The sequence below is a fragment of the Crocuta crocuta genome, unplaced genomic scaffold, assembly GCF_008692635.1.
Source record: "Crocuta crocuta isolate KB4526 unplaced genomic scaffold, BGI_CrCroc_1.0 scaffold190, whole genome shotgun sequence".
Classification (NCBI taxonomy): Eukaryota; Metazoa; Chordata; class Mammalia; order Carnivora; family Hyaenidae; genus Crocuta; species Crocuta crocuta.
In genome coordinates, this window is record NW_027527955.1 from 1,038,021 (window position 1) to 1,057,348 (window position 19,328).

Consider the following 19,328-nt stretch of genomic DNA (forward strand, 5'->3'; position numbering starts at 1 on the left):
TGATACTTCTAATGGAAAAAATATATAATATAGGCTGTTGTGTGTTCTTTTATAGTAGGCTTAAGACAGAGCTGAGATCAAGGGAAATCTGTGTCCTTCAAACCAAGGACAACCAACCAAATCACAATCACTTAAAAATACTGAAGCCTAAAAAATGATTTCTAAGAAAGCCTCATTGCAAAAGGAGTATGGTCAAATTCTTAGAGTCAGCAAAGTCCTTGTCTAGCCAAAAAGGGTCCAGAAAGGAAACTTGTCTGAGATTAAAATACCAGAATCCTAAGGTTAGTAAATTTCATGGAAAGGACATCACAAAATAATTGTGAGGTTAGCATTATTATTTGCATTTGCTATTTTTCAGTCCTAGAAAAGTCGTTTTCTCCAGTTTTTTTTTTCTAGTTTGAATACTAAATCACATAGATTTCTCCTAGAAAGCACTACCTAAGTGGTAATATATTTATGGACTCACACAGAAATCATCTAATTCTATCAAGGAAAAGTTAAGTCTAATTTCTGAAAGGCTGTCTCTGTTTTCCACATGAGCTGGGTTTCTGTATCTGTGTGATACAGCCGTGATGTTAGAAAAAGAAAATAAAGGATATTTTTGTAAGAACCCAGCCCTCCCCTAATGGATTAAGTTTATATGCACTAATAACCCAGACCAGTCACCGACAGCCAGTCTCGTTGGCACCACTCTAGTTTTGAAAAAGCAGATATGGATAAGCCTCTGAAACTCAGCATTTACGAGCAATTCCTTCAAAGACATGAGATATCTTGTTTCCCTACCATATCTGTAAACACTCCTCTTAACTTCCCCATTAATCCTAGATTCAAAATACTAACCGGGTGGCCAGTGGCAACCTGTGATAATGCTCTAATTCATATATATTTCTCTTTGGCCTTGCTTTGTTTTGTTTTTTAAGAAAATGACTCACTGAATGTGTGCGTGTGATGTCTTCCTTTCCTCTTCTGGTCTGTAACCCCGTTGCCTTCCTTCCTCTCATAAAGAACAGCCAGTTTCCCAGCTGACTCCCCCTGGCCCACGTTCAAACCCAGCCTCCTTTTCCATTCTACTTGCTGTGTCTCTCTCCTGCCCCTCACTGATCCCAGTTCTGCCTGACCTAGAGCCCTTTCATTTTGCTGCTCACTCTACAGCAGGGCGAGAGGAGCGACTCCCATCCATTAGCTTCAGGGGTTATTCCCAAGAGCAAAGAATGTGTGTGAATGGGTCTTAGAGATTTCCAGTATGGAAAGACCTATCGACGGGGCGGGATCAGTGAACAACTCTGGCTCACTCGTGTACTCTGCAGGTATTTATTGAGCATTTACTATACCAGTCACTGATGATTCTAAATTCCAGTTTCCAGAGGTAAAGGAATTCTCTACCAGAGAGTTCCCTCCAGAAAGGCTTGCTTTAGAAGGTGAGGGTTGTACAGTGAAAAGAGTGACTCCAAATGCTCTGATCATCTCTGGTGTCAGGCAAGTCTGTTTCCCACACAGGAGCTGTCTATAAAATATGAGGGGTCTCTGTGTTTAGCATTTATACCCCCGTAATCATGGGTCGAGTGTGGCAGTCTACTGAGAACCTCCTTGCAAACTATTGCAGACAAGAATGAAAAGAAGGTAAAGAATTAAAAGTACCCCAGAGAATGCCCGAGTCTAGTTCTAGAAACTCACTGTATTGTAGCTGGGAAATAAGGGCCCCCAATTTCTATCACTCTCAGGATTTGTCTCTTTTATTTTTCCTTTAGTTGAACAGATTTTCCCGAATATATTCTCACATGGTGGGGGGATTCCTTCCTCGTCTTCTTCTTCCAGGCTGAAGCCGTCCCGGAGGAGGAGGACGCCGCCGTGCACGAGGACGATCTTTCCAGTTCTGTCAACGAACTCCCAGCAACTTTCGAATGCAGTGGGAGCTTTAGCCTGGACATGACCGAGACGGAAGAAAAAGGCAACCGAGCACTGGACCAGTTTACTCTCGCAAGGTAAAGCAATGAGTGGTGACGGTGTACCTGGCTCATCATCTTGTAGTCACTGTGTCTCAAGTGAGGTCACATGGACAGTTGCTGGGACTTGTGAATGAGGAGTCCAAGTTGACTTCTGACTCGGAGGACTCTCCGCTGGTCAGAGTGTGCAACCTAGTGTGGAACTAAAAAGGGTACTCGTAAAGCCATTGAGTAACACAGAGTCACATAAAGCCATAGAGTAACGCAAAAGCCAAAGAGGGGTCTGGGGACATTGTCCAAGCTTTGCACGCTTTGAAGATAAGCAAGACTGGCAAGTCCTTGGAAATAAGGAGTTCTTTCCATTTCGAGTTAAAAGACGAGAACAAGAGGCTCTTGTTAAATGCCTACTCTTTTTAAGTGGGCGGCTTTCAGCCTAGTCGCTGATTGTTTCTGAGACTGGTGAGCTATAGTCAGAGAACATGAATGGACAAAAATAAAGAGGAATAGATTTAAAAAAAAAAACCACCAGTGCAGGGTCTAGAATAAATCACAAGTGATATAGGCTACAGATTTGCTTCTGGAAAAGAAAGTCAGAATCCTAAAATCTCTCTTCTGAATGCGGACAAGAACAAAATAGGTTTTTGGTTTTTTTTTTTAAATTTTTAATGCTGATTTATTTTTGAGAGAGAGAGACAGAGCATGAGCAGGAGAGGGTAGGAGAGAGAGGGAGATGCAGAATCTGAGCAGGCTCTAGGCTCAGAGCCTGATGTGGGGCTTGAACCCACAGTGAGATAATGACCTGAGCTGAAGTCAGATGCTTAACTGACTGAGCCACCCAGGTGCCCCCAAAATAGGTTTTGATACGGCTAACAAAGACCTTCTGTTATGGTGAGCTGTACCTGGCCTTCGAAGGACAAGCTGATGGTAATAATACCTAAGGAAGACTCTGACCTTTCACTTGTGTTTATTATCTTGCCTTTCCTCATCCCCCTTGGTCTCTCTCACCCAGCATTTCTCTTCCTGAATTCTCCCTTTCTCCCTCATCCCTCTCCCCCTGGGCATTCATGCATGTGTGGCCATTGATACTTTCCCCCTCAGAGGAAAAGTTAAAAGATTCAAAATTTTTGTTGTAATGATTTATAATGGAAAATGAAACGGAGAGAAAGTTCCAAAGCATGTAGTGTCTGTGTGTCTGGGGAATGGCCACTGGGAAAGGCAGTTGCTGGAGTCTCCAAGAGACCTGACTCTCTAGAAAGGAGGTTAAGGGGAGCCCAGGTGGCTCAGTCGGTTAAACCTCCGGCTTAGGTCATGATCTCCTGTTTTGTGAGATGGAGTCCTGCATGAGGCTCTGCGCTGAGAGCATGGAGCCTGCTTGGGATTCTCTCTCTCTCTCTGCCCCTCAACCCTCATGCACACTTGCACTCTTGCTCACTCTCTCTCTCTCTCTCTCAAAATAAATAAACTTATAGAAAACTTAGATAAAAAAAAAGAAGGAGGTCAGAAAGGGAGAGATCACAGAACTTCTAGAGGTGAAAATCCTCTTTCCAGGAATCAGAAGAGAATATCTGTGAAGGAGAGCCAGTCCCCAAAGCAACCTCAAAGGGAGGAGGGGACAGGACGGCTGATGGGGTTAGAATTTATGCAGCCTGGTAAAGGATGAGGACGGTCACTTCTTGACATGGTTGTTTTCGTCTTTCACAGCTTTGGAGAAGGTGACAGGGGGGTCTCCCCCCCTCCCTCGCCCTTCTTCTCGGCCATCCTTGCTGCATTTCAGCCCGCGGCCTGTGATGATGCAGAAGAAGCCTGGCGCAGCCACATCAACCAGCTCATGTGTGACTCAGACGGCTCCTGTGCGGTGTATACGTTTCATGTGTTCTCCTCCCTGTTTAAGGTACGGTGCTCACTCGCAGTTCAGAGGGCTTGGTCTCGTGGGGGAGCCCGCTGGCTTCCGATTTCAGGAGGGGTGCTTGTTGCATTCTGGGTTTGTCTTATTTCCTCCTCCAGACTCCCCTCAATCGCCTCTGACTTCAGCCTTTCTTCTGTGTAACCGCAATCTGCTCAGCCTTCTTAAACTGGAATTGCAAAGGCCTTGCCCCCAAATGAATGAGTCTACACACTGTCCTGTTTGCTTTTGCCATTCTGCCTGTGTCGATGCCATCAATCCCAGGCAAGCATGACATGATGTCAGAACCATGGAGCGGTATCTTCTGCCGAACCTCTCCTGCATTCCTTAGGCCCCTCCTGTATCTCTTTTTTCTTTATTATTCATGTTTACCCTTGTGTTTTATCTCTTTTCCTGGCCTGAATTCCTTAAGCATGTCAGCCGTAGCTATGAACACTTGCTTCTCCTCACAGATGCTTCTAGACACATGAACAGTCATACTTTGCTTCTCCTGAGTGAACTACAGCCTGGCTAGTCCATACGGTGTCTTTGGGCAGATTGGAAACAGACATCCCTTCCTCCAGAGCATTGCAGTGCCTGGTGTGGCCAGCAGAGGGCAGGCTGGATCTCAAGCCCTCTGCCTGGCACCTGTGGTATTTTGCACACAACTCAACGTAGCAGTCTGTTTGTGGACGCTTTCCGATTTCACTTATTATCCCCAGACACTCTTACAACAACTACTGAGACAAAGAGATGGAGGGGACTTGACTTTTGATGGGGTGCCCGAAGGTTTATTTTTATGCTCACCTGTCTGTTGGTGTGCAAATACGTCAGTTCCTCTGTGCATCTTGCTCTGAACTTTACTCTCTAAATTTCATCAAATGATTGGTGGTGGGTGGAGGGAGGCAGCAAAAGAAGAGAAACCCAGCTTGTTATGAAGAAACCCTGAAGGTCTTCAGTCATTACTGGAATTAACTAGCCCTGTGTGCTATATTCGAAGCAGAGCTTGTCTGGGAAAGTGGCATGGCTGGAAATAATGCTCGGCCATGAAGATGAGGCTATAGGTGAAGACTGACTGACATGGCAACATGGTTACCATAGAGTTTAGGAGAAAACTAGTTTTAAAAAACCCAGCATGTACAGTACTATTTTTTTAAAGAGTCTAGAAAACAGTGAAGATTATACACTAGTTAACTCAGGGTGATGAGATAATGGGTGTGTTTTTCTCTGCTGCTTTTTACTTTGTTTAGAGCTTCTATTTTCCTCTAATGAAAATGCCTTTCTTTCAGCATTTTTTTCTAAACTTGTATTTGGTCACTTACAAAACAGAACTGCCACTAAGAATCCAGGGGAAACAGGAAAAGGGACTTATGTAGTTCCAGCCTTCAATAGACATGAGTGGTGGGTGAATGAATGAGCAGACAAGGGAGAACCCTCTTACACTGTTTTGTAGGTAGAGTTCTAGGGAGTATATACCAAGAGGGACAGTTACTTGGTTGGACTGAGGGATGGGCCCACTGATCACCTTCAGGAAAAGCCATCACAGAAGGGAAAGGCAGGAAAATAAGGAATTCCGTTAAAAGTGCAAAATGAACCACATCTTCTTTATCCATGTGGTTTATATACACAGTGGAATACTACTTGGCAATTAGAAAGAGTGAAATCAGACCATTTGCAGCAACGTGGATGGAACTGGAAGGTATTATGCTGAGTGAAATAAGTCCATCAGAGAAAGACAGATATCGTATGTTTTCACTCACATGTGGATCTTGAGAAACTTAACAGAAGACCATGGGGGAATGGAAGGGGAAAAAATAGTTACAAACAGAAAGAGAGGGAGACAAACTATAAGAGACTCTTAAATACAGAGAACAAACTGAGGGCTGATGGAGGGGAGGTATTGGGCAGGGCAGAGGGGAAAATGAGTGATGGGCATTGAGGAGAGCACTTGTTGAGGTGAGAGCTGGGTGTTGTACATAAGTGGCGAACCACAGGAATCCACCCCAAATACCAAGAGTACACTTTATACTCTATGTTAGCCAATTTGGCATTATATTAAAAAATAATAAATAAAATTAATTAAAAAATAAATTTTTAGAAAGTGCAAAATGAAGAAAAAAACTAGGACCACCTTCCTTAAAAAATTTCAAATTCAAGAAGCCACTATTTAGTTATTATAAAAAGTAAAGTCTGTTTTTGAGCCCGATGACCCTTCTTATGACCTATTTTTGGAGAATTGTATTCTGCTAGTACTAATAGCTGTACTTTCTCGCTTTGTTATTATGCTGCTCTCTCCCAAGTCTTCAGTTTCATTTTAGTGCTATCTTTTAGAAAGTCGACTGGGAAAACGAGGGCTGTGTCTGGGATTAACTGGGAGCTGGAGGGGTGGCTCGGTTAAGACAGAAGACAACTGGCTGCTGAGAGATAAGAATTCCAGAAGCATTCTAACACTGCGCTGACTAAAATTTTAAGACGAACTATGAGAAAGTTACCATTTGTTGTTGTTAAGGATTTAGGAGCAAAGCAGTTTATTTGTAATATTGTTCTAAAGCCTATTTTAAAATAATGGTTAATGGTTAATAATTTATGTTTGGCTGCTGTAGTAATTTTTTCTCATTACAGTCACTAGTTACTTGTGCTCCATTCCCTAGTCACGAGCAATACTTTTCCCTCTGCCCAGCATAGCCATTTCCCCTTGGCCCTCTACTGTACTCCCAGTTACATGCAGACCCCTGACTGGAGCTCACTTCTGCAAATGAAGCCTTCCCTTCCTTCTTTCTCCCTCCCCGTCACCTGGGGTCCCAAGCACATTGTGGTTACTTCTGTCATGCTTGTCACATTCTATCAGAATCCCTTATTGTCTGTCTGCCCCGGAGCGGGCAAGCAATGGTGCCTGATTTTGATTTCCCAGCAGCTGCCACCATTGCTACCACACAATAGGTGCTCAGTAAATGTAAGAAGCATGAATAGGAATCTTTTTTTAGTGGAAATCTTAGACAGTTTCTGACTTGATGCCGGTAGGCCAGCAGGCTATAGCATGAGCTGAGAGGTGGGGCTGGGCCCTTGGTGGGGCACTTTGGGATTTGGACTTTATTTTTCCATCCATGCATGAGATCAATCCCTATGGAGCATATCTGCAATAATAATAATACAAATGTGTACCTCCTATTTCAGTTTTTGGTATTACACTTTGCCTTAAGAACTTTCTCAACTGTCATCAAATGCTATGTGATTGAGAGCGATACTAGTAACAAAATAGGTATTAATAAAACATGCTGGAAATGAAATACATTTCGGACATCCAGCCTGCTAAGCTGTTGGCCGGTCCTCACCGTGTCTGTTTACTCATTTCCAACATTTTTCTGTGAGTCTGAAGGCCACATTTCCCTATATTTAGTTGGATCTGGGAGGGGGTAGAGAGGAGGTACCGTTGCTAAAATAATTTGGTTTAAAAACAAGGAATTGATTTCTAATGGTCCAGTGTGGACATCTTCCCAAGTGTCTCAGTCACTATCCATCCTTTCTGCCGCTCCTGTGTTAGAATATTATCATTATCACACAGTGTCACCAAATTATACAATGTGTTTATATGGAAGTCAGGTGAGGACAAGACTGAGAGTCTATCCCATAAATATCACCTGCCTTTATAAGAAGCTCTAAAGCTCCCTAAAAGATAGCTTCCCAGACCTCACCTTATCCTTAGGTAAAGTGGAACGAACCCCAAACCCTTTGGGGCCCTGGATCCTACTCCCAGTTCAAATCCAGCTGCCGTTCAACTAGATGTGTGATGCTAGACATGGCACTTCTTTGTTTCTGCTCTAATGTTCAGCCGCGTTTTTTTATTTTTTCTAATGGCATATAAAAGTAAGTTAACACCATAAAGACATATGTATGCCACACATACACCAAGATTCTCATATATGTTAACTAAAAAATAATTAATATGCAGCATGATTGGCACTTTTCTAATATAAATTATAAAGAACCAACCTGCCGTTGTTTGGGGGACATGCTACTTTCCTCACAACAGGGCAGCGAGGATTTCTCCCAGATTAGGTTCCACAACTCAAAAAACATGACATCTCTTTGAGTTTGAAAGCCAATGCCTAGGACTGGAATTATTGTTTGGTTCAGCATTGTGTTCTTTTTGTTAAAAAAGAACTGTGTGTTGGAAGTTTAGGGGCTAAGAAATGTTCCCATTTTGGCACTGACACAGGCACAGTGAATCAGATTCATCCTAATTCTGGCTTTGCCCTCAGACAGTACAGGAGGACCTAGCTGTTAGGAAGCATCCTCGATTTGTGGAAGGAAGGTGAGCTCTGGGGTCAGGCTCACCCTTCCTCTGTCACTTCCTAGTTGCATGACTGTAGGCAAGTCATCTTAACCTGGACTTCTTACCTGGTTGCGAGGATTAATGAGGCAACGTATGCAATGGTTAGAGACACCAGACCAGATGCGCTCTCAGAGGGAGATATTATTCCAGACCCATGTAGTATTTACTTCCATTCTCCAGAGGCTCAAATGGCACTGTTTTGGTGCTCTTTTCTCAGGAAGCTGTGGTCTTGGGGAACAGAAAAGGGTTACATCTCATGACCTGTTCTGTCTCATGCACATTGACGTAACCTCAGTAACTTCTCACTGATCTGACAGACAAGCGAGGTGGACTCAAGCTGCTCACCAGCACTGCCCATCAGCAAAAAGAAAAAACACAATTTATTTAAAAGATTATGTAAGCATCCACAGTCTGAGAAACACTTTAAGAAGAAACTTTGCCCACACTGGGTGATTATTTACTTGACTTTAGACCAACATTCACTGTACTCCCCATCTCCACCTCCACCTGAGGACCTACACTCATTTGATATTTTTATAAAGATCTAAAAATGGTTTTTTTCTAATATATGAGTTAAAACTCAACCTTACAAATGGTCATTATTTTGCCTTTCAGAATATTCAGAAAAGGTTCTGCTTCCTAACCTGTGATGCCGCCAGTTACCTAGGAGACAATCTCCGGGGAATCGGGTCCAAGTTTGTCAGCTCTTCTCAGATGCTCACCTCCTGCTCCGAATGCCCTACCCTCTTTGTAGACGCTGAGACTGTGAGTACCCCGGTCCTGCTCTGGGGGCAGATGGCCGGCCCAGCTAAGGGCATGAAACATACAGGAAGCATGTTTGTCTTGTGGTTTGTTTGAAAGATACTGTCAGTGTTTGCGAGCAGCACCATGTAGTGTCATGACCCCCAAAGGCCTGAGTCTGCATAGTAATGACTGTACATTGCCAGCCATGGCCAAGTCATTTCAGAGACTCAGGAGAAAAATCCACCTTGGTGCTTCCTCCATGTCCTTGGCACCTCTCTCCACTCAGTCTGGATTTGCCAGCTGTTATAATGAGCTAACCCCCAGAGGTGACCTAGCCCATCCCCACAATGCCAGGTTGTCCAGCCAGATGGGTCCTCATTTTCCTTACTCCCAAGTCTCAAACAGAGATAGACTGTTCGCTGGAGGGATTCATCCAGCCCAAACTGCAAGTGATGAGTTTGAGTGTTCAGCAAAGCATCCTCTGACAGACTGCTAAATCTTGACTTTATATATAACTCTAAGCCTGCATGACCAGTGAGTTCTCTGAGGGCAGGGGTGTGTATTACCTTTCGCTACATCCCCCATGCACATCACACAAATGTCTCATCTGCTGAGTGATGTACTAATAAGGTTTAGAGCCAATGAGGATGTGCTTTGATTTCAAAAGTCTCTGAGGAATTAATCTTTCTAAGAACTTGGTGGTTGGCTATCTTGCAGCAAAGAATACAGTAAAAGAAATCATTCTATCTTAAATGATTTAAATCAAAGATTAAGTATAAATTGTTCAAAAGTCTATTTGGAGGTCTGTCTTCACACTGTGGAATATTACTGGATGAAGATATTAGAGTTCGTGCATCAAAGGGGTATATTTTAATGTGGGCTCCTATGGGATACTTGTTAAGATTTGAGTATACTGATAGGAAGAAACTTGGATATTTTTGTAGGAGATTTGGATTAGTGAGCTAGTATTCAGTTACAATTGCATCTGATAGTGGAGCAAAATTACACACTGCATACTTTACTAAAAATGGACCCACTGGGTCCTACTTTACATTATTTCTATATATATTTCTCTCTTGTATTTGTGTAGCCATGCCTGTGTCTAGTTATCTCTCTAGTTGTTTTAATACAAATTATTTTCCTGTCTTTAGCTCCTTTCTTGTGGACTTCTGGACAAGCTCAAGTTCAGTGTTTTAGAACTGCAAGAATATTTGGATACCTACAACAACAGGAAAGAGGCCACTCTCTCAGTAAGCTTTTGTTTCTGTGCATCTGCTCTCGGTTAAAAATCTAATGGGGGCGCCTGGCTGGCTCAGTCGGTTAAGCGTCCGACTTCGGCTCAGGTCATGATCTCATGGTTTGTGGGTTCGAGCCCCGCATCAGGCTCTGTGCTGACAGCTCAGAGTGTGGAGCCTGCTTCGGATTCTGCGTCTCCCTCTCTGCCCGTCCCTGCTCATGCTCTCTCACTTTCATCTCAAAAATAAACATAAAAAAATTTTTTTTAAAAAATCAAATGAACCCACTTACGAGCTCTGGAGAGGTGCTGTGATTAAGATAGGATCTTTGGGGGAAGAAGACTTCATCTATTCCTCTGTTAAGAAGACTACAATTCCAATTTAATACTGGTAGAACTGTAAACAGTATGGATTATACAAAAATGATACTGCAAAAGAGAAATTTTCAGCTTTCATTTTAGCTCCATAATTTCCCTACTTAGAAACTGGGAAACATGGGTATCTGCTTGACTTGTCTCCCTGTCAATGTTATTAACTTTTCTTAGNATGTACTAATAAGGTTTAGAGCCAATGAGGATGTGCTTTGATTTCAAAAGTCTCTGAGGAATTAATCTTTCTAAGAACTTGGTGGTTGGCTATCTTGCAGCAAAGAATACAGTAAAAGAAATCATTCTATCTTAAATGATTTAAATCAAAGATTAAGTATAAATTGTTCAAAAGTCTATTTGGAGGTCTGTCTTCACACTGTGGAATATTACTGGATGAAGATATTAGAGTTCGTGCATCAAAGGGGTATATTTTAATGTGGGCTCCTATGGGATACTTGTTAAGATTTGAGTATACTGATAGGAAGAAACTTGGATATTTTTGTAGGAGATTTGGATTAGTGAGCTAGTATTCAGTTACAATTGCATCTGATAGTGGAGCAAAATTACACACTGCATACTTTACTAAAAATGGACCCACTGGGTCCTACTTTACATTATTTCTATATATATTTCTCTTTTGTATTTGTGTAGCCATGCCTGTGTCTAGTTATCTCTCTAGTTGTTTTAATACAAATTATTTTCCTGTCTTTAGCTCCTTTCTTGTGGACTTCTGGACAAGCTCAAGTTCAGTGTTTTAGAACTGCAAGAATATTTGGATACCTACAACAACAGGAAAGAGGCCACTCTCTCAGTAAGCTTTTGTTTCTGTGCATCTGCTCTCGGTTAAAAATCTAATGGGGGCGCCTGGCTGGCTCAGTCGGTTAAGCGTCCGACTTCGGCTCAGGTCATGATCTCATGGTTTGTGGGTTCGAGCCCCGCATCAGGCTCTGTGCTGACAGCTCAGAGTGTGGAGCCTGCTTCGGATTCTGCGTCTCCCTCTCTGCCCGTCCCTGCTCATGCTCTCTCACTTTCATCTCAAAAATAAACATAAAAAAATTTTTTTTAAAAAATCAAATGAACCCACTTATGAGCTCTGGAGAGGTGCTGTGATTAAGATAGGATCTTTGGGGGAAGAAAACTTCATCTATTCCTCTGTTAAGAAGACTACAATTCCAATTTAATACTGGTAGAACTGTAAACAGTATGGATTATACAAAAATGATACTGCAAAAGAGAAATTTTCAGCTTTCATTTTAGCTCCATAATTTCCCTACTTAGAAACTGGGAAACATGGGTATCTGCTTGACTTGTCTCCCTGTCAATGTTATTAACTTTTCTTAGAGATGTGACATTGTTAATTACGTCCTTCCGGTGTTTGCGCCTCCTGAAACTCTCTGGGGTGGGTCTCCGCCCTCTCCTCCTAACGACCCCTGGTAGCCTTCTCTCCCTGACCCATTGCTTCTCTTGATTTCAGCTCCAGCTCTTTACTCTTTTTCCTTCATAGAGCTAGACTGCAAAGTGTCAGAAACAGAAGTGATCCAGAAACCAGGCATGCAGACCCCCTGATTTCTGACAAGTAATTGTGTGTAATAATTGTGGGACACTTCTTATAATGAGTCAGGCACAATAGGAAAGTCATGGATTTTGAAATCAGATGGACGTGTGTTCAAATCACAGCTCAGCTACTTAAGGGTTAGGGACCTGGAATAAGTTACTTACCTCCTCATCTCAGATTCATCATCTATTACAAGACAGTGATAATCAATTGCAGAATTGTTGTAAGGGTATAACGATTATAATAATCATATCACCTATCATCTCCCGAGTCCCTTCTACGTGTCCAACTACCTGATAAGAGTTAAATTTCTTAAATTAAATCATGTAATACAACTACTCTGGGAGTTGCTACTATTGTCCTCATTAGCTCGGAGGTATTGAAAGCCAGGTCTAAGGGACTCAAAAGTCCATGCCCTCAAACACAACACAATATGTATTGCCTTTAAAATAGAAATAACATATGTAAACTGCCTAGCACAGTGCCTTATACATAGAAGACACTGATTACAAAGCTACTTGTGTTTTATTTGTTGCTCTTGTTATTGATCTTTTCACGACCTGTCCAAGGGCAAGAGTTCTGACATTCTACTATAACAGTTCCCATTGTCTTCTACTTCTATGGCTCCTTACCCATCATGCTTCCCATTCTCCATCATCAGTTAATACAAGTAATCCTTCCATCCTTCTTGGTGCACAAACCAGTCTTTTGATGTCAGATGCAAGTTTCAGTTCTTCAGTTCTTAATTGTTTTGTGTCCAGAGGTTGCTTTTCACATCTGAATTAGTTACCATCCCAGATACTTAAGGCTGGTAGAATCTCTAAATAGCTGAGCTATTATTATTATAATATCCTTTCTTACACTGAAGTAGACCCGCACCCATAGAAACCACCCAACGTGACAGAGAGGTAGGTAGGCCATGAGTCACGTTACACGGTCCAGTATCAGCCAACCTGTGAGGAAATATTGATTTGTATCTCCAAATATCAATCATATGAAATATTCCTAACCGTATATGATTTTTTAAAAATTATACATAAATTAGGAGTGGACTGATGAAACCATTCTCCAGGAATGATATATCACAATGTTGAAATTATATTTATAAATGAGCGTCACTGGACCCATATGAATATATATTTTAATCTCAAATAGTTCATCTTTAACCAGAAAAAAATACTTTCAAAAAGTTATTGTAGCAAAATTTTATTTTGCTGTGATTAGAAGCTTAATCGATTTTCCCTGTCAGGATAGATGATAAAAATGTTTTCAGGACATCACTGATTTTACCTATGTCTGTATCTCTTTCTAACAACAGTGGCTTGCAAATTGTAAGGCAACATTTGCAGGAGGATCAAGAGATGGAGTAATTACCTGTCAACCAGGGGACTCGGAAGAAAAGGTAATAAAAACCTGTTAGAATTTATCTTTTCCATGCTCTGACACCATGTGTTGATTTTGATCCACCCAAGAAGCATAGAGCATGAGAAAGCAGCAGCACAATGGGGCCACCCCATTCACGAGAAGCCAATAGAGTAAGACACAATGATGTTCAAGCCAAGCATGACTGTGTGTTGATGAGATTTGTGGGGGGAGTCTTCTTTTTGGAAAAGCAGAGGTATAAAAATGATCTTTGTGCTGGACGTCATTTAACTATACTAATAATTTCCTAATAAATCTGTTTAGAACATAAAATGAAATTTCATTCATTCTTCACTGAATCGGTTTCTTCAGTGAAGGAAGTCTTTGTTGACCTTTCAGCGATCACTCTAAAACAGATGTTTTTTCTCATTTAGAATTGCTTTAGGTAACACACCTCAGACCAGCTGGCTAGTAAATGTATGCTGTATTGTCAGGGAAATGGAGGAGATTATTGAACGAATTAAAATAATTCATTCTGCAGTTATGCACTAAGTGCCTCCTGTGAGGTCCATATGGTGGACACGATAATGAACAACAGACAGGCCTGTGTCCTTGTGGAGCCTCTGATCTTGTCAGGGAGACAGACATGAATCAAAAACTCATCTAGGTGCAAATGGCAATAAGTGCTATTAAGGAAAGAACCGGTAAGCTATGGAAGGGAATCTGATCAAATGAGGAGGGCAGTTCTGAGAAGATTTCTCCATGAAAGTGCCATCTAAGTGGAGATCACAAATATGAGCTACAGATAGCCAAGTGAAGGGGAATGAGTAGAGAGCCTGTGCAAAGGCCCTGAGGCAGGAAGGGACCTGGCCCTTTGTGAGAACCAAAGAGAGCCTGTCTGGCTACAAGTGCAGAAAGAGACTTGGAGAAAAGTTTGAGAAGAGGCTGGAGAAGCTGGCACAAGCCAGACTATGCAGGCCTTGGGTATTTATCTTAACAGCAATGGTAGGCAATTGAAATGTGGTTCTGAGTAGATTCAGGCTCTCACACGCTACTGTGGAATCAGACTGAAGTGCTCAAGAGTGGATTAGGGAAGTCAAGTGAGGAGACTCCCTTACAGTCAGGCAGAGGTGCCACCCTGGAATGACATCATCACTACTGGAAAAGCATTTGCGATTGTGCACCCTTCAGAGGATGAGAAATCATCTTCCTGTGTTAGAAACAGTGCTTTACTCAAGTGTAAAAGCAAAAAAATTGAAGAGTAAAAATCTCCCACAGAGTGTCAGTGGATCAGTTTCAGTTTGGTAACTGTTTAACAAGTTTGCAGTGCTGTTATGAGAGCGCTTAGGCAAGCTCCCTGGTAAGCGTTAGTGAAGAGGTGAGAGATCAAACAAGCAAACTACAAGACTGACAAATATCTAGATAGGGTTTTGAAGTGTGGGTTGCATTTGCACATCACTCCCCTCCTTGAGGACACATTTATATTTCATATTGTGTCTTCCAGAAAATTTTCATATCCCTGGAGTCATTGGTCTTCCTTGGCATGGGAGGCGGGGCAGGCGGTGTCAGCCCCATTCTGTAGATGAGGAAACCAAGCTGGACTTGTCCAAGGCATCACAGTTGATAGGTGATGAGCATAAACATTGCCTGGCCACAACATCTGGAAACAGGCAAATGTATACAACAAATGGTTTACCTAATTACCTTTTTAAAATACGGGTTTGATGACACCACGAGATGTCTCCCCTGAGCAATGCACAATTGAATGTGCAGTTAAAACTATAACAAACTCTAGCCTTTTCCATCAGTGCCCATATGTGCAGCTGTGATGTGCTGCCTCAAAGGACTGTAACTCGGATTTTCACGGAATACCATGAGCATACCCCAGAAGAAGCTTTATGTTAAAATACATTACATATCTTGCCCTTGTTACAGATTTTTTTAGCCATCCAGTAGCACCCATGCCTTCTGATTCTAGGCCCAATTCCCCCTCCACTATACTCTGCTATTAAAATAAATTCTGGGGCGCCTGGGTGGCTCAGTTAATTAAGCGTCTGATGCTTGATTTGAGCGCAGGTTATGATCTCATGGTTTGTGAGATCAAGCCCTACACTAGGTTCTATGCTAACAGCATGGAGCCTGCTTGGGATTCTCATTCTCTCTCTCTCTCTCTCTCTCTGCCCCTTCCACATTCATGTTCTCTTTTTCTCTCTCAAAATAATTAATTAATTAATTCAGTCCAGAGATAAGTTACCAGGTTACGACTTTTGGTTAGCAAAACGTAGTCTAGTTCAAGATATAGTTTGTATAGTAGAATATAAACACAGTTATCTAAACATTTACCCTCAACCATGTAATCCTGTTACATTGTCTATAATCAAATCTCAATCAGGAAAATGTATTAATACATTGCAGATTTTTTACAAGCAAGTGTTTAAAACAAAATTTATTATTTAATTATTTGTTCCTTTGCTTACAGCTTCCTGGTTAAGTCTACAAACTTAGGACTTCTGGTTAAATTATCCTACTTCCCAAACATTCCAGTTTTCAAACATGTGTTTCTGTTGAACTTGTAGTTTCTTTCTATTATTTTGTTCATTTGCTCCTTCCCCAGACCCCATTTTTTTCTCCACATCTCTCAAAAGGAGATTTTTGTTGTTTTTGATTAATCTTCTTCTTGCCCATTTATTCTTTTCCATTTCCTCCTCATCCACCTCTTTCTGTGCTTCTATGTTGTAGTCCTTGTTTCTTCCCTTCTCTTTTCTTGTTTTTAGACTTCATTTCTTCATTCATTTATATGTGCCAAATCTGTTAGTATTATAATAAAGCTTGAGGATACAAAGATGGAAAGAAACTAATAGTTTTCAAGCACTGTAGATCTATAATCTCGTTTGATCTATTCCAACAGTCCTCTGAAGGATTTTTCCAATTTTGCAGACAAGAAAGTTGAAGCTGAGAGGCTACCTCTGCAGGCCAGATTAGTTTAAAGGTAAAAACATACACGCAGAAAAAGGCTAGTGGACAATTTCCAGCATCTGTCTAAATGTCTGTATGGTTTTAGGCACCTGGGTATATAAAATGCCCAGAAAGGATGTGAGTGGGCTCATAGGAAAAGGTCAACAGAAGGCCAAATTCTGAGTCTGATGTTTCCAGCATTTTTCAAAACCAGTTCGGCTCTCTTCCCATTGCTGGTATTAGCTCAGTGCATTAGAATTTCCCTGCACAACCTATAGACACACTGATGATCAGGGAACTCAGACAATGAACAAATGTCCTGAAGAAGCTGCTTTTGGTCCTTTGTATGTGACAATTCTGAGGATGAAGCTGGACTGGAAGACAAATTGTATACCATCTACCAGAGAGGCTGCGCTCTGAGTCAGTTGAGGCTGGGTAATTTATTTACATCCTCAGGATCCTTTGTCTAATTCTGTTTAGTAGACCCTGGATGTAGTTTGGCCCTGGGCCTGCAGCTCAAACCACATATTCTCTAATCCCACCCACCTGCCTGAACCACTGCTGACTGTGCGGTATGGCTAGGCGCAGTGGGGAGTGTCAAAATGAGGAAGACTGTGTTCCCATTGCAGATAACATTCATACAGGGCTGAAAATGGGCTCTAAGGGCAAACTGGGGGAAAAGTCTTTACATGCTACTAAAGGTGGGCCTTGAGGATAGATGATGGTGTCACTCCATTGAAATAATGATCTCATGTCCAGAGTTGCTAAGTTCAGTTACCATTTGGCTTCCATCCCAAAGCAAAACCCAACAAATGTTTGACCTCAGAACCCAGCTTTATCTAATCTCAAGTGATTAGAGGTTAGATAATCCTCTAACTCTCCAACTCTTTTGTTTAGTCAGATTCCCTGTCTTCTGGAACAGTTTGATGTTGCCAGTTATCCTGAGCACCATTTGCACGGAGACAAGTGAAATGGGGATGGGAAGAGATGATTCACAGAATCTATGTCTGAATGTAAATAGGAAAGTAAACATGCCAATGAGTAAACAACATGAGTGTTTGTTTCAATGAGGTCTGTACTTTATGAAAGGATTAGTACTTGCCTTACCAAACAAACGTATTTTGTGAGCTCTTAGAGATGTCAGTCTGCTAGAGATGGAGACAGTGTCCACATGGGCATATAAAGTCTTCCCACCGCAAGTCCTACCCACGTCTGGTCTGGTCTTTGCACAAGCTGATTTCTGGTCATTCCTAACAGGTGACATGAGTGAGAAATCACTACAGAATGGTTTATAGAAGAGAATACAACTCCTTGCTGGATACTGAATATTTATTTTCCAGTTTCTTTATTCCCAACATGAAATTCCAGACAGCAAAATAATGTAGAAAGTTTACACTGGTGGCCTATACACTGTAACCCAGTTCACGGACGTGTTTTATTAAGCTTGTACAATATTTTCTTAATTGGCCTCACATTAAAAAACTAAAATTGTTCACACATGCACATACACTTACAACAGAATGCATCTCTAAAAAGGGGGAACCAGGAACATTAGGCCTGCCTTCTGACATGGCGGCAGTGAGCTTGGGCTCCACACCAGCTGCCCCTCTGGTCTGCTGTCCTCCATTCCTGCTCCACATTGACTTCCTAACACTGAAGCCAGGAGCCAGGTGCCAATCATTATGATGATCATCACTGCTGTTTTGTTTTGTTTTGTTTTGTTTTGTTTTGTTTTTGTAAGAGAAATGTGTCTCTGTACTTAAGGCCCCTAAATGGGGAAGTGAAAGGTAGATAAATAGGGCTGTGTGTTTCAAGAAAAATGGGCTACCCATCAGCCCCCACTTGAGAGTGTAACTTTTTGCCTGTGTGAGAAGCATTTCTACATGCACAAGATTCAAGTGCATGTCTGCTGAAGCGCTCACTGGGGCATATGTTAGAGGTACTGTACGTGCTCTCAGTGCATGTACAAAACAAAAACATTTCTTAAAAAAAAGTTTGTAATGCTTGGGGACATATTTTGAGAGGAGGCTTATTTTAAAAGGCACGATTAGTAAATGATGTAGGCCTCTAGATGATTATAATGGCGATTCTCCGAGAATAATGCACAGCATTCACTGAATAGAACATAAGACAAGGAGTATGATCTGCATGTGTCTCATGTGAGCAGTTTCACTCATTTGCAGACACTGCTTTACCAGTGTTTTCTCAGCGTGAGCAAAAGGAGGGACACGTCTCTTCATGACCCAGAACAGCACTTCTAATTAAGAATTTTGGTTTCCACCGACCTCTCCATTTCCTGTGGAAGACATCTGGCATGGCTACTATAGGCAGTTGAGTTAACACCAATGGGGGTCAAGGAAGAGACCCTCAGCTCCAGGGGCTCCTGGAGGCAGCTTGGGTCTTAGCCCTACAACTAATGAAGGCCGATCACATCCCAGGTACTACAAAGCTGGAGATATTTCCATTTCACTTGTTACAAGTGAGTTTAGTTGGCACACTCCTAATATGACAGGTATTTCTTAGCACTGCTTGAACATCTGACTCTTTGGACACTAGTACAATAATTTACAATTAGCCCTAGTGCATTTCATTTTATATTCAAATCATCACTCCAATTACTAGCATCTTTATGGGCAGTAACTCTCTCATTTACATACTACTTGTCCCTGCATAATCTATGAGTTGGCCTGCAACCAAATTGAACAGGACAGGTGACAGTTTCTGCAGTCTATTAAACATCATCCTTTAGATGGAGTCAATTGCTCTTCTTTAAGGAATCCTCTTTCCTTTGTTGACTGAAAAGTCTGCTGAACTTCAAGTTTTCTCAGAAAGAGTAAATACCAGGGATGCTTGTGTGGCTCAGTCAGTTAGACATCTGACTCTTGATTTAGGCTCAGATCATGATCTCACGGTTAGTGAGATTGAGCCCCGCTTCAGGCTCTGTGCTGACA

At 41.8% G+C, this 19,328-nt stretch overlaps 1 protein-coding gene across 1 annotated transcript in view; it reads left to right on the forward strand.

Annotated features, from left to right (window-relative positions):
* FRY (FRY microtubule binding protein) overlaps positions 1 to 19,328 on the forward strand; it is a 269,335-nt gene that overhangs the window by 234,298 nt on the left and 15,709 nt on the right. Inside the window, exons 54-58 of the mRNA XM_077752524.1 lie at positions 1,816 to 1,982; positions 3,645 to 3,834; positions 8,774 to 8,923; positions 10,054 to 10,152; positions 13,379 to 13,462. Coding sequence (XP_077608650.1) covers positions 1,816 to 1,982; positions 3,645 to 3,834; positions 8,774 to 8,923; positions 10,054 to 10,152; positions 13,379 to 13,462 — 690 coding nt within the window. The remainder of the gene's footprint in view (positions 1 to 1,815; positions 1,983 to 3,644; positions 3,835 to 8,773; positions 8,924 to 10,053; positions 10,153 to 13,378; positions 13,463 to 19,328) is intronic.